The 19669-nt window shown below is 43.0% G+C and overlaps 1 protein-coding gene across 1 annotated transcript; it reads right to left on the bottom strand.

Annotated features, from left to right (window-relative positions):
* Nucleotides 1–89: 89 nt before the first annotated feature.
* ZNF30 (zinc finger protein 30) lies at nt 90–18284 on the bottom strand. Its single transcript, XM_063800657.1, is given in 6 exon segments — nt 90–1477; nt 1480–2037; nt 11532–11627; nt 13282–13432; nt 15321–15393; nt 18048–18284. Coding segments are annotated over 5 exon segments (1875 nt in total). The 5' UTR covers nt 15330–15393; nt 18048–18284; the 3' UTR covers nt 90–416.
* Between the last annotated feature and the right edge of the window lie 1385 nt (nt 18285–19669).

Genomic DNA, 19669 nt, shown 5'->3' with positions numbered 1-19669 from the left:
ATAGTTAACGTGAGTGCCATGGCTAAAGGCTTTCATTACATTGTTAACTGGTTTTAAAAAATAATGAATTATTTGAAGTTCAGCAGTGGTTTAGGAGGTCCAAGGTTTTTTATTCACTTGTTCATACAATCACATTAGAATAAATGCATCATATAAAAGTTCATGCTGTCAGTGCTGTAACCATTAAGTAATAATGTTTCCCACTTTTTCTGAATGGTCCACCAGTATAAATATTGGTATTACAAACCTAGAAATGACAAAGGAATATTCTTATGTTTTCTGAGTTATATTATGAATTATCTTATAAGATGAGAATAGACCTGCCAATATTCTTCACATTTGAAAGTTTACTACCAGCATAAATTCCCTGATGTTCAACAATGTTTGAGCCACACATGAAGCACTTCCCACACTCCTCAGACTCTTAGGGTATAACACTCATGTTTTCTCAGATGCACTTTAAGGGCTGAACTGTATCTAAAGGTCTTCCCACATTTTTGGCATTTAAAGGGTTTCTCACCAGTGTGTACCCGCTGATGTTCAGTAAGGAATGAATTAAGTCTAAAGGCCTTCTCGCATTCCTTACATTCAAAAGGTTTCTCACCAGTGTGAACACTCTGATGTCCAATAAATTGTCCATAAACAGTAAAGGCTTTCCCACATTTGTTACATCCATAGGGTTTCTCCCCAGTATGAATTCTTTGATGCTGAACAAGGTATGAGCCAGAACTGAAGGCCTTGCCACACTCCTTACACTCATACGGCTTCTTACCAGTATGGATTCTGCTATGTTGTACAAGGTACGAGGCTCGACTAAAAGTCTTTCCACACTCCTTACATTCATAGGGCTTTACATCAGTATGAATTTTCCGATGCTGTGTGAGATGTATGTGCACTCTGAAGGCCTTGCCACATTCCTTACACTCATAGGGTTTCTCTCCAGTATGAACCCTTTGATGTACGGTAAGCTGATGGCGACTAATAAAGGCTTTGCCACATTCCTTACATTCATAGGGTTTCTCCCCAGTATGGATCCTCTGATGCTGAACAAGGTATGAGCCAGTACTAAAGGCCTTGCCACACTCCTTACATTCATAGGGCTTCTCGCCTGTGTGAAGTCTTCCATGTTGAACAAGATATGAGGCACGACTGAAGGTTTTCCCACATTCCTTGCATCCGTAGGGCTTTATCCCTGCATGAATTCGCTGATGTGCATGAAGGAAGGAACTAAGTCTAAAGGCCTTTCCACATTCCTTACATTCAAAAGGTTTCTCACCAGTATGAATACTCTGATGTCGAGTAAGCTGTCCATACACAGTGAAGGACTTCCCACACTCCTTACATTCATAGGGTTTCTCGCCAGTATGAATTCTCTGATGCTTAGCAAGGGGTGAGCTAGTGCTAAAGGCCTTCCCACATTCTTTGCATTCGTAGGGTTTTTCACCGGTATGAATTCGCTGATGTTGAACCAGGTATGAAAGGTACTGAAGGCCTTCCTACACTCCTCACACCCAAAGGGTTTTTCACCAGTGTGAGTACTCTGATGCCGGGTAAGCTTTCCATATACTAGAAAAGCTTTCCCACATTCCCCGCGCTCATATGGTTTCTTCCCAGTATGAATACTCTTATGTACTGTAAGTTGATAGCTACCGCTAATAGTCTTTCCACATTGCTTACATTTGAGTGGCTTCTCACCAGTGTGAATTCTCCCATGCTTAACAAAGGCTGAGCCACTGATAAAGGCCTTCCCACATTTCTCATATTTATAGGGTTTCTCACCAACATGCAATCTCTGATGTATGGTGAGTTGATGTCCATTACTAAAGTTCTTCCCACATTCTTTACATCTGTTGGGTTTTTCACTACTATGTATTCTTTCATGTTGAACAGGCTTTGAGTCTTGACAAAGGGTCTTTCCATATTCCCGACATTCACGTGGTTTCTGTCTACTTATTTTCTGATGTAGAGCAAAAGATGGACAGTTTTCAGAGGTGGGCATTTCTTTACAGCCGATTGTATCATCTTCCAACTGCAAATCTGAAAGAAAATTTTAAAAATATCTTATTTTTCTATATGAAAAAAAATTCTAGGGAAGAAAAGAGAAAAACTGAAAATAACACCAACTAGAAATAAATAGCTCAGTAATATTAAAACACCATTATGAAATTCAAAAAAAAAAAAGGAATGCAGAGATTAACAAGTGTTTACGTAAAATAGTAAGGTTGGTGATTAGTGAAACAGTTTTCATTTAGGTGTGGATAATAATCTTTGAAGAGCCTGTTAAAAAATGGATGTTCAAGCAGCATCCCGGCCCTCTGAATCAGACACAGGGGAAGTTCCTGGGCATCAATACTGTCAACCTTTCTAACAAATGTTTCTGATGCAGATGAAATTTTTATAATCCATATTTTATTGTTCCTTCTAGGGGTTTCTTGTGGCGCTTACATTAAAATCCATGTATCTTTCCACAGATAATATTGTCCCTGCTCACCTCTCAGACCTCATATCAAGACACAACTCCCTCTGTCCCATACTGACCTAATTTCCCCCTTTTAGCACTTTGACGTTCTTACAAATTTTCTCACCTTTTGGTTCCACGTGCAGGTGGCATCATTGCCTAAAAATCTTCTGGCATGTTTTGTTTGTAGACTGGAGCTTTCTTATCCTATCCATGTTTAAAATAAAATGTCACTTTATCAGGAATATAGTAAACTGCTAACTTTGTCTAAGGACGTCCATGTCTTTATTTTCTAGCACTTCATTCTTTGGCTTCCTACTGGTTTTCTTTTTCTTTTTTTCTTTTCTTTTTTTTTTTTTTTTTTGAGATAGGATCTCACTCTTGCCCAGGCTAGAGTGCAGTGGCACAACCACAGCTCAATGCAGCCTCAACCTCCCAGGCTCAGGTGATTCCCTCCCACCGCAGCCTCCTGGATAGCTGGGACTACAGGTGTGTGCCACCATGTCCAGCTAATTTTTTTGTAATTTTTATAGAGATGGGGTCTTGCCACATTGCCCAGGCTGGTCTCCAATTCCTAGGCTCAAGTCATCCTCCCACTTCACCCTCCCAAAGTGCTGGGATTACAAGTGTGAGCCAATGAGTCCAGCCTCCTATACAAAAGAAATAATAGTAATAAAATATCTCCATACAAAGAATGATATTTTATAATTCCAATGAGAATTATCATTTGTTGTTAAAACCATGACAAGATATACCGCTAAACTGAATAAACGTATACTCCTTGAGAATAAACTAAGATCACACAGATTATTGTTTAGTCACAAGGAGAAACATACTCAATAATGTGGGGTTGGACCATTATCACTGTAATCTAGTAAACAGTCTTTTAATGAGGAGCATGGCCAGACATTAGATGTCTGCTGATAAGATACACATTGCCTCCTTTGATATATTGAGACAAAACTGTTTACCACCTTTTAAAATATTACCATATTATTTGATAAGCCCGTAGGACGAGATCACTGGGGTGGCCACTAAAGCACTGGGTTTGTACACAAAAACCAACTGCAAAACTGGATTAGATATGTTAACTCACTGAACTCAATACCTGCCTTTAGGATGGTTCCTGTTATCTCCTAGGATCATTGTGGCCCATTCATCCCCCTTGTCAGAAAAAAAGAACTTTAGATAACTTAATTCAAAGAGGAGAGAAACTGGACCTGAGTTTGTGTCAAAAAACTTCAGTCTGGCTGGGTGCAGTGGCTCACGCCTGTAATCCCAGCACTTTGGGAAACCAGTGGGCAGATCATGAGGTCAGGAGTTCAAGACCAGCCTGGCCAACATGGCAAAACCCTGTCTCTACTAAAAATACAAAAATTAGCTGGGCATGGTGGCGGGCACTTGTAATCCCAGCTACTTGGGAGGCTGAGGCAGAAGAATCACTTGAACCTGGGAGGCGGAGGCTGCAGTAAGCCAAGATCGCGCCATTGCACTCCAGCCTGGGCAACAGAGTGAGACTCCATCTCAAAACAAAACAAAACAAAACTTCAGTCACCACTGAAACAGAACTTTGGACTGCTTCCTTCTACCTCCAAGCCTTTTAATGTCACGCTACACAAGAGGACCCTCAAAATGGGGAGAACCATATTAGCATTGTAATCCCGATAACAGATCTGGACAATGTCACAAAGACACAAATTCATGTCCATGAAACTGGATAGGCAACTGGTTCAAAATACATTGTTTAGAAAAAGTACCATGCCTCTCAAGCAAGAAATATTATTCTTATGAGAAGAATGTTGTACTCACATCTCTAAAGACCTCTGAAATCTTTAAAAACTCTAAAATGATTTAGGAAAGACATAAGAAATCAGGAAATTAGATAATTGGGATAATTCTTCCATATCTGGTTCTGTGGGCTCTTTGGATTAGGGATGGGATCTGTTCATGTGGTTGCATTTGGGTACAAGTCTTTGATCCTGGCCTAGAACTGAACTATAAATTCTGATCGTAACTATTCTCTTAGGATTTGTCTATACTCTAGAGTTCAAATGCCTAGAGTCATAAATGCTATTGTGCAACCATTTTCTTGTCAAACAATCCAAATGATATTCTATTTTTTTTTTTTTTTTTGAGACGGAGTCTCACTCTGTTGCCCAGGCAGGAGTGCCGTGGTACGATCACAGCTCACTGCAACCTCTGCCTCTTGGGTTCAAGTGATTCTCCTGCCTCAGCCTCCTGAGTAGCTGGGATTACAGATGTGCACCACCACACCCAGCTAATTTTTGTATTTTTAGTAAAGACAGGGTTTCACCATGTTGGCCAGGCTGGTGTCGAACTCCTAACCTCAGGTGATCTGCCTGTCTCGACCTCCCAAGGTGCTGGGATTACAGGTGTGTGCCACCGTGCCCAGCTCCAAATGATATTTGAAATAAAAGAATAGAAAAAAAACTTTTGGAGGTTGAAATGACATAGTTGTGTACATTTGGATAATCATGGTCCCAAGAAGATAATGGCCTATCTTCAGATAAGGCTGAAGCATGACCAAAAAGGAGACAGAGGACACTGAGAACAGAAATCAACGAAATCCCCTATCTCTGTGTTAAAGAAAACTGAGACCAGCATACCTCCCCGAACCTGTCTTAACCTTCAATATTCTATCAGGGCCCATGGGGTCAATTTTTAGTTTTTGAGTTTCTTTTTCAAGCAATTCTAACTGTTTGTAGGAATTAGTATTTCATGACTTTTAGTCTTTCTTAAAGGCCTTCAAAAGAACAAAGAGAAAACTTACTTATTTTCAAAATATACTAAATTTCATTCAATTTTACAATTAGGGCTCTACTACACCTTTTTATAAAACTACACTCTACTACGAGACAGTAATCTTATTTTTTCCAGTAAGAATCATGTGTAAGAATAAGTTTCCTGGGAACGTTTTTCTGTCTCATCATCCTAAGAGTTATTTCATCATTATTTGTCAATTATGCCCAACCATGTGAAAAAAGAAAGACTAAATAAGAAAGTGGATGAATGATGGCACTGCCTAGAAAGATGATGCAGTAGTGAAATAAATCAACGCTGTGCCATCCTTCCGTATCCTTACTGTGTTGCTCGAAAACCTGCACACCTTTGAAAGCTTGAAAAAAGTCTGGACACATCACCTGCATGTCTTTTTTTAAAAAAATTAGCTTTTAGGCTGGGCATGGTGGCTTACACCTGTAATCCCAGCCCTTTGGGAAGCCAAGGAGGGTGGATCAATTGAGGTCAGGAATTTGAGACCAGCCTGGCCAACATGGTGAAACCCCATCTCTACTAAAGATACAAAAGTTAGGCTGGGCACGGTGGCTCACGCCTGTAATCCTAGCACTTTGGGAGGCCAAGGCGGGTGGATCACCAGGTCAGGAGTTCAAGACCAGCCTGGCCAACATGGTGAAACCCCGTCTCTACTAAAAATACAAAATTATCCAGTGTGGTGGTGCATGCCTGTAATCCCAGCTACTCCGGAGGCTAAGGCAGGAGAATTGCTTGAACCTGGGAGGCGGAGGTTGCAGCGAGCTGAGATTGCGCAACTGCACTCCAGCCTGGGCGACAGAGCAAGACTCCATCTGAAAGAAAAGAGAAGAGAGAGGGGAGGGGAGGGAGGGGAGGGGAGGGAGGGGAGGGGAGGGAAGGGGAGACAAGACACTGATAGGTAAGTTGCATGTGGACTGAGTGGAACGCTAAGTACCTGATGGGAACTCCATACTCTGAGCTTCCCTAAATGTAGAATCTCTTTTAAATGGAATGTCTTCTGTGGGGACCCTGGAAACCATGCCCGTGGAATTGCTATGGGTACTGAGTTCTGTGAAATGCTTGTATCTTCTTTAAGTCATGGCAGCTCGCCAACTCACCTGGTGTGTGTCTCGTCTCTCTGCACCTTACTTTTGGAGGGCTATGCGAGTGTATCCTGCGTGAACTACTGTAAGGATGCAGCCTGACAAAACAGGTGAGGCTGCCCTGCTGGCAAGCTGGGGTTCCTGCTATGGCATTTTCTAAACAGATAGAGCCAAGACAACCACAGGCAGTCTTAGTCTGAATGCGCAGTTGAGCCTAAGATGAACCTCCGGTGGGCACTGCAGGTGAAATGGGTTTTCGTGTTTTTGACTATCAAGAATCATATCCTTAATTCTTAGTACCTTCTGGAGTATTTAGGAATAAAGTCTTGCAATTGCACAACTTAAATGGTACAGCAAAAAATTTTTATATATACAGATATAGAGCAAAGTGGTAAATTATTAAGAACTAGTGAATCTAGGTGAAGATTATTATGGAGTTTTTAACTCAGTTGGCAAAATGCAAAAAAAGTTCCCAAATCCAGACTTTTAAGAATGGTATAATACTTCTAGATATTAAGAGGTATTATAAAAAAACAAAAAGGAAAATCCTCAAAGTAATATAAGGAGACTGATAGGATACAAGGTGTATTGGTTTGAACAGTGTCCCCCAAACTCCTGTCCACCTGGTACTTCAGAATGTGACCTTATTTTTATTTTTTTATTTTTTAAAATCCCTTCAGAACCAAATGCCTCAAGAGGACTGCTGTGCTCATTCTTGGCACTGCCTTGCCTCCCATTCTGTTTTTACCAGACCAGTCAGGCTTTCACCCCTAGGTGCCTCTGAAAATGTCCTCCTTTAGCAAGGCTAAATATTGCGGTCAGACTGGGCGCCATGGCTCACACCTGTAATCCCAGCACTTTGGGAGGCCGAGGTGGGCGGATCACCTGAAGTCAGAAGTTTGAGACCAACCTGGACAACATGATGAAACTCCACCTCTACTAAAAATACAAAAATTAGCCAGGCATGGTGGCAGGCGCCTGTAGTCCCAGCTACTCAAGAGGCTGAGGCAGGAGAATCATTTGTATTTTGGAGGCAGAGGTTGCAGTGAGCCGAGATTGCACCACTGCACTCTAGCCTGGGTGACACAGTGGGACTCCGTCTTGAAAATATATATATATATTGTGGTCAATTCTCATCACTGCTTAGCTTAGTTCACTTTTCAGGTGATCATTCTTCTATTTTTTTTTTTCTTTTTAAGAGATGGGGTCTTGCTCTGTCACCCAGGCTGGAGCGCAGACTCACTGCAGCCTCGAACTCCTAGGTTCAAGCAGTTTTCCTGCATCAGCCTCATGAGTAGCTAGGACTACAGGGGCATGACTCTATGCCTGGCTAATTTTTAAACTTTTTGTAGAGATGGGGGGTCCTGCTATGTTGCCCAGGCTGGTCTCGAACTCCTGGCTTGAAGTGATTCCCCCTGCCTTGTCTTCCCAAAGTGTTGGGATTATAGGAATAAGCCACTGTGTCTGGCCTACTCTTCTATCTTGAAACACTTTCTTCATTTGTCTTTGGTGGCACCACTTTCTGGTTTTAATTCTACCTTAAAAGAGGCAGTCTCTTTTGCAGCCTCCTCTAGAAGACCTCTAAATGTTAAGAGTAGTCACTACTGGCCGGGTGCAGTAGCTCACGCCTGTAATCCCTGCACTTTGGGAGGCCGAGGCAGGTGGATCACCCAAGGTCAGGAGTTCGAAACCGACCTGGCCAACATGATGAAACCCCATCTCTACTGAAAATATAAAAAATTAGTCAGGCATGGTGGCAGGTGCCTATAATCCCAGCTACTCAGGAGGCTGAGGCAGGAGAATCACTTTAACCGGGGAGGCAGAGGTTGCAGTGAGCTGAGATCGCACCACTGCACTCCAGCCTGGGCAACAAGAGTGAAACTCCATCTCAAACAAAAACAGAAACAAAAACAAAGACAAAAAAATAGTCACTACCTGCACTGACTCTCAAGGGACCTCAGCCAGTGTCATGGCTTTAAATAGCAGCCAAATGCCAATGAATCCCAATTTTATTTTATTTTTTGAGACAGGGGTTTTCTCTGTTGCCCAGGCTAGAGTGCAGTGGTGCGATCATAGCTCACTGCAGCCTTGACTTCCTGGGCTCAAGCCATCCTCCTGCCTCAGTCTCCCAAGTAGCTGGGACTGCAGGTATGTACCACCATGCATAGCTAATTTGTACATTTTATATAGAGATGGGATATCCCTATGTTGCCCAGGCTGGTCTCAAATTCCTGGGCTCAAGTGATCCTCCCAACTTGGCCTCCCAAAGTGTTGGGATTCCAGGCATGAGCCACCAAGCACAGCTGCATCCCAAGTTCTCATGTGTAAGCCTAAACTCTCCCCGAGCTCCAGACTTGCATATTCCACAGCCCACTTGGCATCTTTGCTTGGATGAGCAGGAGTCATCTCCAACTTAACATATGGAAAGCAGACACCTTTAGATCTGCCCTGCGACTTGCCCTTCCCTCTTTACCATCTCACGTGACTGTACCCCCATTCGGCTGCTCAAGTCCAAACCTGTTGATCCTTCTTGATTTCCCTCTTTGCCTCCATATCCATTTACAATCCACCAACATGTTGTGGGTTTTACATTAAAATGTATGATGAACACTCTGCCTTCTCACCACTGTCCACCATTAACATCCTAATCAAAACCACTCAGACCCCCAGCTTGCACTGCTCTTGCCCCCATTCAGACTACCCACTACAAATACCTGGAGTAATTATCTAAAAACATAAACTAGGATGATGGTTGATAGGGTTTGGTTGTGTCCCCACCCAAATCTCATCTTGAATTGTAGCTCCCATAATTCCCACATGTTGTGGGAGGGACTTGGTGGGAGATAATTGAATCATGGGGGCGGTTTCCCCCATACTGTTCTCATGGTAGTGAATAAGTCTCATGAGATCTGTTGGCTTTCTAAGGGGAAACCCCTGTCACTTGGCCCTCATTCTCTCTTGTCTGCTGCCATGTAAGACGTGCCTTTTACCTTCTGCCATGATTGTGAGGCCTCCTCAGCCACATGGAACTGTGAGTCCATTAAACCTCTTTTTGTTTAAAAATTACCCAGTCTTGGGTATGTTTTATCAGCAGCCTGAAAACGGACTACCACAATGGTGGAAGTGGTAGCATTGTTTTTGAATTTAAACAAATACCCCCATAAAAACAGAGCAAACAGGAGAGCAAAACTGTAAAAAAAACAAAACAAACAAAAAAAAAACTACAGACAACATATACAACAAAACTACATGAAGAGGTACCCTCAAAATGGCAAAATTCTAGGAGACAAAGACAAAATACTACAGCTAAGACTTGTGTGGTCTAGGCATCTGTGCAGGAAAAGGCAGAGGGGGACAATGTGGGGTGTCTGACAGACCTGAGAACCTCAAAATAACCAGGTGTCCATAAGCATAGCAGGCTGACTTGAGAAGAGCAGGTAAGACTGGGAGTGAGAATATGGGATCCCTGGCAAAGTTTGAAGTGGCTAGAGGTGATTAATCAGGGAGGGAGAAAGGTAACTGTGATTAGGTACAGGGCATGAAAGCCTTAAAGGAAGGTAGAAGAGTTTTCTCTCTTCATTTGGAGAATCTGGGTTGAAGGGTATATGAAAATTCTTAGTACAACTTTCCAACTTTTCTGTAAGCCTGACGTTATTTTATAAAAATTGTTTTTAAAAATTTTTTTTTTTTTTAGACGGAGTCTCGCTCTGTCGCCCAGGCTGGAGTGCAGTGGCACAATCTTGGCTCACTGCAAGCTCCGCCTCCCGGGTTCACGCCATTCTCCTGCCTCAGCCTCCCGAGTAGCTGGGACCACAGGTGCCTGCCACCACGCCTGGCCAATTTTTTGTATTTTTTTAGTAGAGACGGGGTTTCACCATGTTAGCCAGGATGGTCTCGATGTCCTGACCTCCTGATCCACCCACCTCAGCCTCCCAAAGTACTGGGATTACAGGCGTGAGCCACCGCGCCCGGCCTGTTTTTTAAATTTTTTATTTTACTTTAAGTTCTGGGATATGTGTGTAGAATGTGCAGGTCTGTTACATAGGTATACATGTGCCACGGTTGTTTGCTGCACCCATCAATCCGTCATCTAGGTTTTAAGTCCTGCGTTCATTATGTATTTGTCCTAATGCTCGCCCTCTTGTTGTCCCCCAGCCCCCGTAAAAATGTTTTATCTTTTGACCAGAGTGATGGTTACAAAGGTATCTGCCTCACAATAACTCATCAAGCTGTACATTTTAATATGGTTTTTCTGGTTATCTGTTTCCTATTTATTAGAATTTTCTAAAATTCAAAAATTGGAAAAATGTAAATTAGGTCATAGTTTCTAGTTACATTAGAAAATAATCCAAATTCCTGGCCAGGCACCATGGCTCATACCTGTAATCTCAGTACTTTGGGAGGCCAAGGCAGGAGGATCACTTGAGCCCAGGAGTTCAAGACCAGCCTGAGCCACATAGTGAGACATTGTCTCTACTGAAGATTAAAAAAATTAGCCAGGTGTGGTGGTGTGTGCCTGTAGTCCCAGCTACTCAGGAGGCTGAGGCAGGAAAATGGCTTGAGCCCAGGAGTTCGAGGCTGCAGTGAGCTATGATTGCACCACTGTATGCCAGCCTAGGTGACAAAAGAAGACTGTCTCACTCAAAAACAAAACAAAACAAACAAATTCAAATTCCTGCTAGCACTCTAGCTTTTTTCTTCTTACTCCTCCCATTAATTCTGCCTGAGCCTACTTACTGCTCCTGAAGCACACAAAACTCATTCCCACCCAAAGCATCCACATCTGCTATTCCCTCTGCTTGGCATGTCTTATATAATTGCACGGCCTGAACCCTCACTTTTCCTGTCTCTGTTCAACTATTACTGTCTAAGAATATATGAATAAAACCAAATGTAAAAGAGGAGGTGAAAGCAGTGAAATTCAATACACAGATGGAATAATGCACTGGGAAAGTGACTAAGTCCGTAATAAAATGAGAGGGAAACAAGAGGTGAGTGAGTGTTAAAATAGGTAAAGATGAAGTTCCTTTGGAGAGGCTGGTGAGGTATTTATTTCTTACCCAAGTCTCAGCCTTTTTCTACCCAGGCCCTAGGGCTTTGAAGGGAATCCTCCAAACATTGCAGAGATGCACTTCCTCCCTGACAGCTGGGCTGTTTCCAGCAACAATGGCCTCCCTACCTGCCATGCTCTTACTCACCTGTGCACCATCTTCTTCCATCTTTCCTCACTGTCACTTCAGGCTCTTTCCATTGTTCCAATAAGGCGATCACATGTGGTTTAGAAAGGGAATGTCCTGCTTATGAGATAAGAATGTAGAAAAGAAATAAAATATGAGTTCAAAAATACTTCCAGCTTTGGTTAAATTTGCCATAAATGAAAGGTCAAACGATATTGACCTTTATATCTCAGACACGAGAAGGGCAAGGGGATTCATAATTTCAGACAGGTAGAGAACGGTTTTATTTATGTAGAGACAGAGTCTCACTCTGTTGCCAGGCTGCAGTGCAGTGTGCGATCTCAGCTCACTGCAACCTCCGCCTCCCGGGTTCAAGCAATTCTCCCACCTCAGCCTCCCAAGTAGCTGGGACTATAGGCATGTGCCACCATGCCCAGCTAATTTTTGTATTTTTAGTAGAGACGGATGTCACCATGTTGGCCAGGATGGTCTCGATATCTTGACCTCGTGATCCGCCCACCTTGGCCTCCCAAAGTGCTGGGATTACAGGCATGAACCACTACACCCAGCCGAAAGGTTTTATTTTAAATGAAATCTATCTATCTATCTATCTGTCTATCTATCTATCTAACTATTATAGATAAGTGTATACTCATTTATTCTTTGTGTCTTGATTAAAAACCAGGCCCGGTGGCTCATGCTTGTAATCCCAGCACTTTTGGAGGCCAGGTGGGCAGATTACTTGAGGTCAGGAGTTCGAGACCAGCCTGGTCAACATGGTGAAACCGTGTTTCTACCAAAAATACCAAAATTAGTTGGGTGCGGTGGTGTACGCTTATAATCCCAGCTACTAGGGAGGCTGAGGCAGGAGAATCGCTTGAACCTGGGAGGTGGAGGTTGTGCTGAGCTGAGATCATTACACTGCACTCCAGCCTGGGCAACAGAGTGAGACTATGTCTCAAAAAAAAAAAAAAAAAAAAAAAAAAGAAAGTATGACATTGTGATTGAGAATGCGGATTGTGGAACCTAAGTGCCTGGGTTCAAGTTTCTGCTACCGTCACCTATGGGCGGTGTGATCTTGCGTAACTCACTTAAACACACTGTGCTTTATTTAGCATTCTCACCTAAAATGGTTAGCACCTATAGAGTGCTTGTAAGGTTAAAAATCAGTTAATACAAATGTATATTAATATAAAGAGCAGAGAACAGTGAACCAGCACACAGTAAGCACGCTGTGTGTTAATAACATTATTGTTATTTTGCTAAGACAAAAACAAAGTCTGCTTAGACATCTATATCTATAGGATATAGATTTAATTTGCATTCACTCTTAAATGCAAAGTTCAGAGATGATGAATTTTAACCACAAAATCAGATTATTTTATATGAAATAAAATGAGGTAACTTCAGTTTTAAATGATTTGTTTATCCAATCCGCCGGCATATAAGTTGTATAGGTCTTCAGATAGAACAAATCAAGACCCTTTGTCTAGCTGTTCTGCCTGCAAGGTGGGTCAGATTTTCACAGAGCATTTAGAGCAATTTAGAGCAAAAACATAATAGAAAACATGGCCTCTTTTGTCAATGTTTTGCAATAGACAATCCAGAATTCTAATCCTGTCACTGGATCATTTCCAACCTAACAAAGCTCAAATCATTTCTCTGGCAACAAGAAGAAATCGTGTTCAGTTCTTAAGCTAGCCCTAAAATCTGCAATGGAGAAAGTATAACAGGGAGCAGATTCTCAATTATTTGAGAGAAGTACACTTACCCATTGACACCAAGTTCCTGTAGTTCTCCAACATCACATCTCTGTACAAGCCCCTCTGGGAAGAGTCCAGACTCTCCCACTCCTGCTGGGAGAAGGCTATGGCCACATCCTCAAATGTCACTGATCCCTGATACTGCAGACCCACATATTTCTGGTAAAATCAAAGAAAATGCTTTCAAGGTGAGAGGAGAGGGAATAAAACGTTTCAGTGTAGTAAGGGAGCAATAACATAACAATCACATAGGCTGGAAGCTTATGATGTGGCAAGTGGATGAGCATGGTATCTGCATGTTCTGGAAGAATCCTGCTGCTATGGACAAAATGTCCTATATATTGTAGGATTATCATAATACTCCAGATTTGTGGTGAAATGGATAAAAGAATCCTAGTTTCCCTGTTAAGTAAAAGAGTATATACAAAGATATGGCCTGCTAGGTATCCAATGAAACAAATTCTCAAAAACAATTAGTCTCTATATTACTTTCCCTTTAAGAAGAAAATAGCTATGATTTCTTTCTCCAACTGTAGAATAAAATCTGTCTTAGAAAATAGCCATGACACAAATTTGTTGAATAACTCCTCAAGCTTCAAGTTCATTATGTCAGATCATAAGTGTTTTTCCTTATATTAATAAACACTTTTTCCCAAAGTGACATAAAAGTTATCTTGTGGATCTGTATTAAAGGTTAGTAACTTTGCAAGGCTGAAGTGGGTGGATCACATGAGGTCACGAGTTCAAGACCAGCCTGCCCTATGCGGTGAAACTCATCTCTACTAAAAATACAAAAATTAGCTGGACGTTGTGGCATGTGCCTGTAATCCCAGCTACTTGGGAAGCTGAGGCAGGAGAATTATTTGAATCCAGGAGGTGGAGGTTGCAGTGAGTCAAAATTGTGCCACTGTACTCTAGCCTGGGTGACAGAGTGAGACTCAGTCTCAAAAAAAAAAAAAAGAAAAGAAAAAAAGAAAAAAAAAGTAATGATTTTATACTTATAAACAAAGACTGGAACAAATGCCTCAGTTTTCCCCAGTTCTGGTAATCTGTTCATCTACTACTGATAACAGTATGCTGATAGTGTCATACAAGATCCTTCACTTAATACTTTGGCTGCTGTTTTTTTAAATTATTTTTTGAGACACAGTCTCACCGTGTTGCCCAGTCTGTAGTGCAGTGCTATGACCATAGCTCACTGCAATCTTGAACTCCTGGGCTCAAAGTGTCCTTCTGTCTGAGGGTCCCAAGTAGTTAGGACTACAGGCATGTGCCCCCATGCCTGGCTAATTAAAAAAATTTTTTTTTGGTAGAGACAGGGTCTTGCTATGCTGCCCAGGCTGGTCTTGAACTCCTGGGCTCAAGTGATCCTCCCACCTGGGGCTCCCGAGGTCCTGGGTTTACAGGTGTGAGCCACTGCACCTGGCCATTTGGCTGTTCTTGAGTTAGTGGATTAGGGTGAAAATGACTCAGAACCAGATGCATGTTGTCCAAGTCTGGCAGGTCCCATTCCATAACAAAATTGACCTTAGTATCATTCTCAGGCTTCCCAAGAAGAACCATGATATCAATGTTTCACATCATAATCACATCCCCAATCAATCTTAAAAGCCTCATAGAACATGTTATCTCATCATATTGAGACCAATCAATACAAAATTCCATCTTATCACCTCTGTGGAAAACTTCAAATCTTCTGATGTGTGGCCAGATGAAGCCAACAGATCAAACTCATCAAACCACAGATGGATGTAGGAAGCTCAAATACTTCTGCCACGGGACTTCAATCCTCCACTGCTCTATCACAGCCTTTCAGCTAAGACTTACTATTTACCTGCTTAGTAACTTGCTCAATGAATTCATGAACACCGATTAGAAATGAGGACCTCGTAAGGAGGAAACGATACTTTGACATCATTCCGCCAAACAGAAGGAATCAAGTAGGCAATTAGATGGTACATTCTGATGAAGAATGCTTCAGGTCAATTAAGGAAAATAGCCACATAATATAAAAATCCCAATATTTCAAGAAGAAACACCAACTTACATGGGCCATGCTTTGAGAACTGTAAGAACTGATCAGTCTTCACTGGGGTTCCTCTATCTGAGAAGTTCAAACGCTAGAAAATCCAGAGAGGGGAAAAGGAGGCTTTAGTGTTCTCAGTGACATACATTAATAAACCTTCCTGTCCCTTCATTTCAGCTTCCAAACTGTGCTACAAACACCCTCAAACAAAATTTGGAGAACAGTGGAATTCAAGCCCCAGTGAACTAAGCTGTACAGAGTTGATTGCGGAGGTGTGGCACTTCTTAAGGAAGGCAGAATCAGACACAAGCTTTCCCACCAGGCCCCCATTTTGGGAATGTTGATCTAGGTCTCAAATTGGGTTGCACAGTCTTCTCTTGAACAGATTCTCCTCACTCCATTCCCACGTTCTAAGCCTAAGAAAGAGTCCACATCACCCAATCCAGAGCTTCTTTAATGGTGACAGTATAAATCTGAGGTTGGTCAAGACACGGGAGGTAGAGAACATAGGAGAAAATGATCAGGCAGTTACTAATATGGCTCAGTTTTCTCATCACTAAAATAGTAATAGGAGTATCAGCTCCAACATGTGGTTGTCCTGAAGAATAAGAAAACCCACCCCAAAAGTTAATAGAATACTTGCTTAACATGAGTTAGCTCTTTTGTTTTGTTTTGTTTTGTTTTTTGAGACGGAGTCCCGCCCTGTCACCCAGGCTGGAGTGAGTGCAGTGGCGCCATCTTGGCTCACGGCAACCTACGCCACCCAGATTCAAGTGATTCTCCTGCCTCTGCCTCCCTCCCGAGTAGCTAGGACTACAGGCGCATAGTCACACCCAGCTAAGTTTTGTATTTTTAGTAGAGACGGAATTTCACCATGTTGGCCAGGATGGTCTCCATCTCCTGACTTCGTGATCCGCCCGCCTCAGCCTCCCAAAGTGCTGGGATTACAGGCCTGAGCCACCGCGCGCAGCCGAGTTAGCTCTTATTATGGTAGCTCCCTCTTATCCACAGCGGGGAGATACACTCAAAGATCCTCAGTAGATGTCTGACGGAACCCCATATATACTATGTTTTTTCTTACACATACACACCTATGATTAAGTTTAATTTATAAATTAGGCACCGTAAGAGATTTTTATTTTTCTGTTTGTTTGTTTGTTTGTTTGAGACAGGGTCTCACTCTGTTGCCCAGGCTGGAGTGCAGTGGTGTGATCTTGGCTCACTGCAACCTCCACCTCCTGGGAGCCTCCCAAGTAGCTGGGATTACAGGTGCCCACCACCACGCCTGGCTAATTTTTGTATTTTTACTAGAGACAGGGTTTCACCATGTTGGCCAGGCTAGTCTCGAACTCCTGACCTCAATTGATCCACCCATCTCAGTCTCCCAAAGTGCTGGGATTACAGGCGTGAGCCACCGCACCCGGCCACCATAATTGAGTAATAGCAATAACTAACAATAAAATAGAACAACTATAACAACATACTGTAATAAAAGTTATGTGAACATGGCCCCTCTCTCTCAAAATATCTTATTGTACCAAAATCACCTATTTTCAGATCATGGTTGACTGAGGGTAACAAAGTGAAGAAAGTGAAACTGCCGATTAAGGGGGCACTACTGCATTGGAGTTATTACATAAACATTATACATCCTTTATTTCATTTTAATTAAACACTTGTTTCCACTTAATTTAATTAATTTATGTATTTTTTTTTTTTTTTTTTTTTTTTTTTTTTTTTTTTTTTTTTTTTTTAGAGAAGGGATCTCGCTCTGTCGCCCAGGCTGGATTGCGGTGGTGCCATCTCCACTCACTGCAACCTCCGCCGCCTCCCAGCTTCAAGCACTTCTCCCACCTCCGCCTCTCAAGTAGCTGTGACTACAAGCGCACGCCACCACGCCTGGCTAATTTTTATATTTTTAGTAGAGACGGGGTTTCACCATGTTGCCATGTTGCTGGTCTCGAACTCCTGAGCTCAGGCAATCCACCCGCCTCAGCTTCCCAAAGTGCTGGGATTACAGGCATGAGCCATGGCACCCGACCTGTTTCCACTTTTTACTTAAAACGTAAGTTTCTCTGGTATGCTTTCTTTTAATTCTAACTAAAAAATTAAGAGCAACTCTTCTTTAAAAACAAACAAATACAAAACCAACAGAAAAGATTCTCTGACATTTCAATTTCCTCTGTCCCCTAGCAGCTAGAGAGAGAGAGAGCTACTGCTGTGGGATAATGCAAAATTGAAGAACCTTAAGAAAAAGCTGGGTCCTATTTCTGTGCAATATGGAGATTGATGGAAATGTTTACAGCTGTCATCTTGCTCTCCTTTCTTACATAATTTTGTCATTAGTTAAGTAATCTGCACAACAGATCCTTTGAAGTCCTTTTCCCTGCACTGATAATTTTCAGATGACATTGCTCTCATCTTTAAAAGGTGTAAATACTTTATACAGCTTTTTCCAAACAAGAAGAGGCTTCCTGGCAATCCCATTTCTTCCCGCTGCATGCAAAAGGTATCATATCTATCGTTTCCTTTTTAAACTGAGAGTTGAAGAGTCTTTTGCTCCTTTACATAAATCAATTACAGTGATTTTATCCAAAATAGTAACAAATATTAATAGCTCAGGTTCGCATGGAGGCCATGCACCCAGTCTTCGCGGATGCACACCGGGCCCGGCCGACGCACCCTCCCTGCCCTGCCGCTCCCGCACTCGCCGGCCCGGGATCCTCGCCCGGTCCACCCAACGCTCACGCATGTCTCAGTCCGGGTTCCGCGCCGACCCAGGTCTGCAGAGCTCCCGGTGCTGTGTTCGTTTGCAGAAATTCAAGTTGCCCGGCGGGGCTGCTCCAACCTCGGAGCCGGGCGCTGACTTCTCCCTCGCTGAACTCCAAAGCTCGCTGCCGGGTCAACGACCACAATGAACTGGCGAGGAGGCAGAGGTTGAGGTCGTTCCAGTGGCCGCTGAGAAATGTAGTTTCAGGCTACACTGGCCGGATAGCTGCAGCCTCTGGGAAATGCAGTCCTGAGCCGTCACACCGCCGAGCATGCGCGGCGCAGTCCACAAGGCCGCCCACCGGCGCCCGGAGACTTCTGGGCTCTCCCGTCCGGCTGAGAGTGCGCAGGCGCAGGCGCTCGAGGAGCTGGGAGCCATAGACCTCGAAGCTGGGGCGTCTGACACCTGAGGCCCGAAGTAGGTGGCCAGCTTCTTAGAGGGCCAACCCAGGGCATTAACACACCAGGTCAGAAAAAGCAAAAACAAAAACAAACAAAAAATGATAATCTATACCAAAATATGTTATTACTTTAACACAAAAATATGAAAACTAGGTGTTTGAAATTATCTTTCCGTACTGTTTGCTTTTCGCTACAGAAATGCTATTATTTAACAGAATATTAATAGGATTAATAGTGGCAATTAGACTAATCACGTGTGAGAAAAATATATTTCTGTCCTCTGATACAGGAATTTTAAGTTTCTATTAAATATTTAAATTTTGTGGGTTCTATCTAAGATGCTAAATGTAAGACCTTTTAAAAGGAGAATGTAAATAAGGCTAATCAAACAGATATTAACTATATGTAAAAGGCATTTATCTTTCTGTCCCATCATACGTTTAGGAGATATTTACTCTTTCTGTTTCCTTTTCCAGTAATACCTCTCTGTATTAGCTGCCTGTAGCCTTTATGGCATTCTTCTTTTGGTTTATGTAATGCTAAAACTGCATACAGGCAAACGTGAAATTCACCTTGACTGTCAGCTCCGCTTTTTGTTTGTTTTGTTTTTGTTTTGTTTTGAGACAGGGTCTCCCTCTGTCGCTCAGACTGGAATGCAGTGGCGCTATCTCGGCTTACTGTAACCTCTGCCTCCCAGGTTCAAGTGATTCTCCCACCTCGGCCTCCAGAGTAGCTGAGACTACAGGGGCGCGCCACTACACCTGGCTAATTTTTGTATATTTTTTGTAGAGATGGGGTTTTGCCATCTTGCCCAGGCTAGTCTCGAACTCCTGGGCTCAAGCGATCCACCCGCCTCAGCCTCCCAAAGTGCTGGGATGACAGGGTGAGCCACCGCGGCCAGCCGAGCTCTGTTCTTATTAAGCCCACATTGCAGTGATTCCTGGGGTCAGTCCAGGGTGATGACATTGATAAGGAGGTGGGGAAGGGGAGTGCTGGGGAGGGAAGGGCGGGGTCCCTTTAAATGATATGGAAGGGGGGAAGGGAAGTGCTGGGTACAGGAGGGTGTGGTCCCTGGCTAGGGCTCCACCCCTGGCCCTGTGCCAACCGACCGAGGTGAGGGCAGGCATTTTTGTTTTCCTGCCCAAATGTTGCGTTTCCCAAGACCACCCTGGCCTGCCACGCCCCCATCCTGTTCCCGC

Source organism: Pan troglodytes, chromosome 20 (genome assembly GCF_028858775.2).
Source record: "Pan troglodytes isolate AG18354 chromosome 20, NHGRI_mPanTro3-v2.0_pri, whole genome shotgun sequence".
NCBI lineage: Eukaryota > Metazoa > Chordata > Mammalia > Primates > Hominidae > Pan > Pan troglodytes.
Note: the sequence above shows the minus strand (reverse complement) of the source record. Positions and strands in the feature narration are given on the sequence as shown.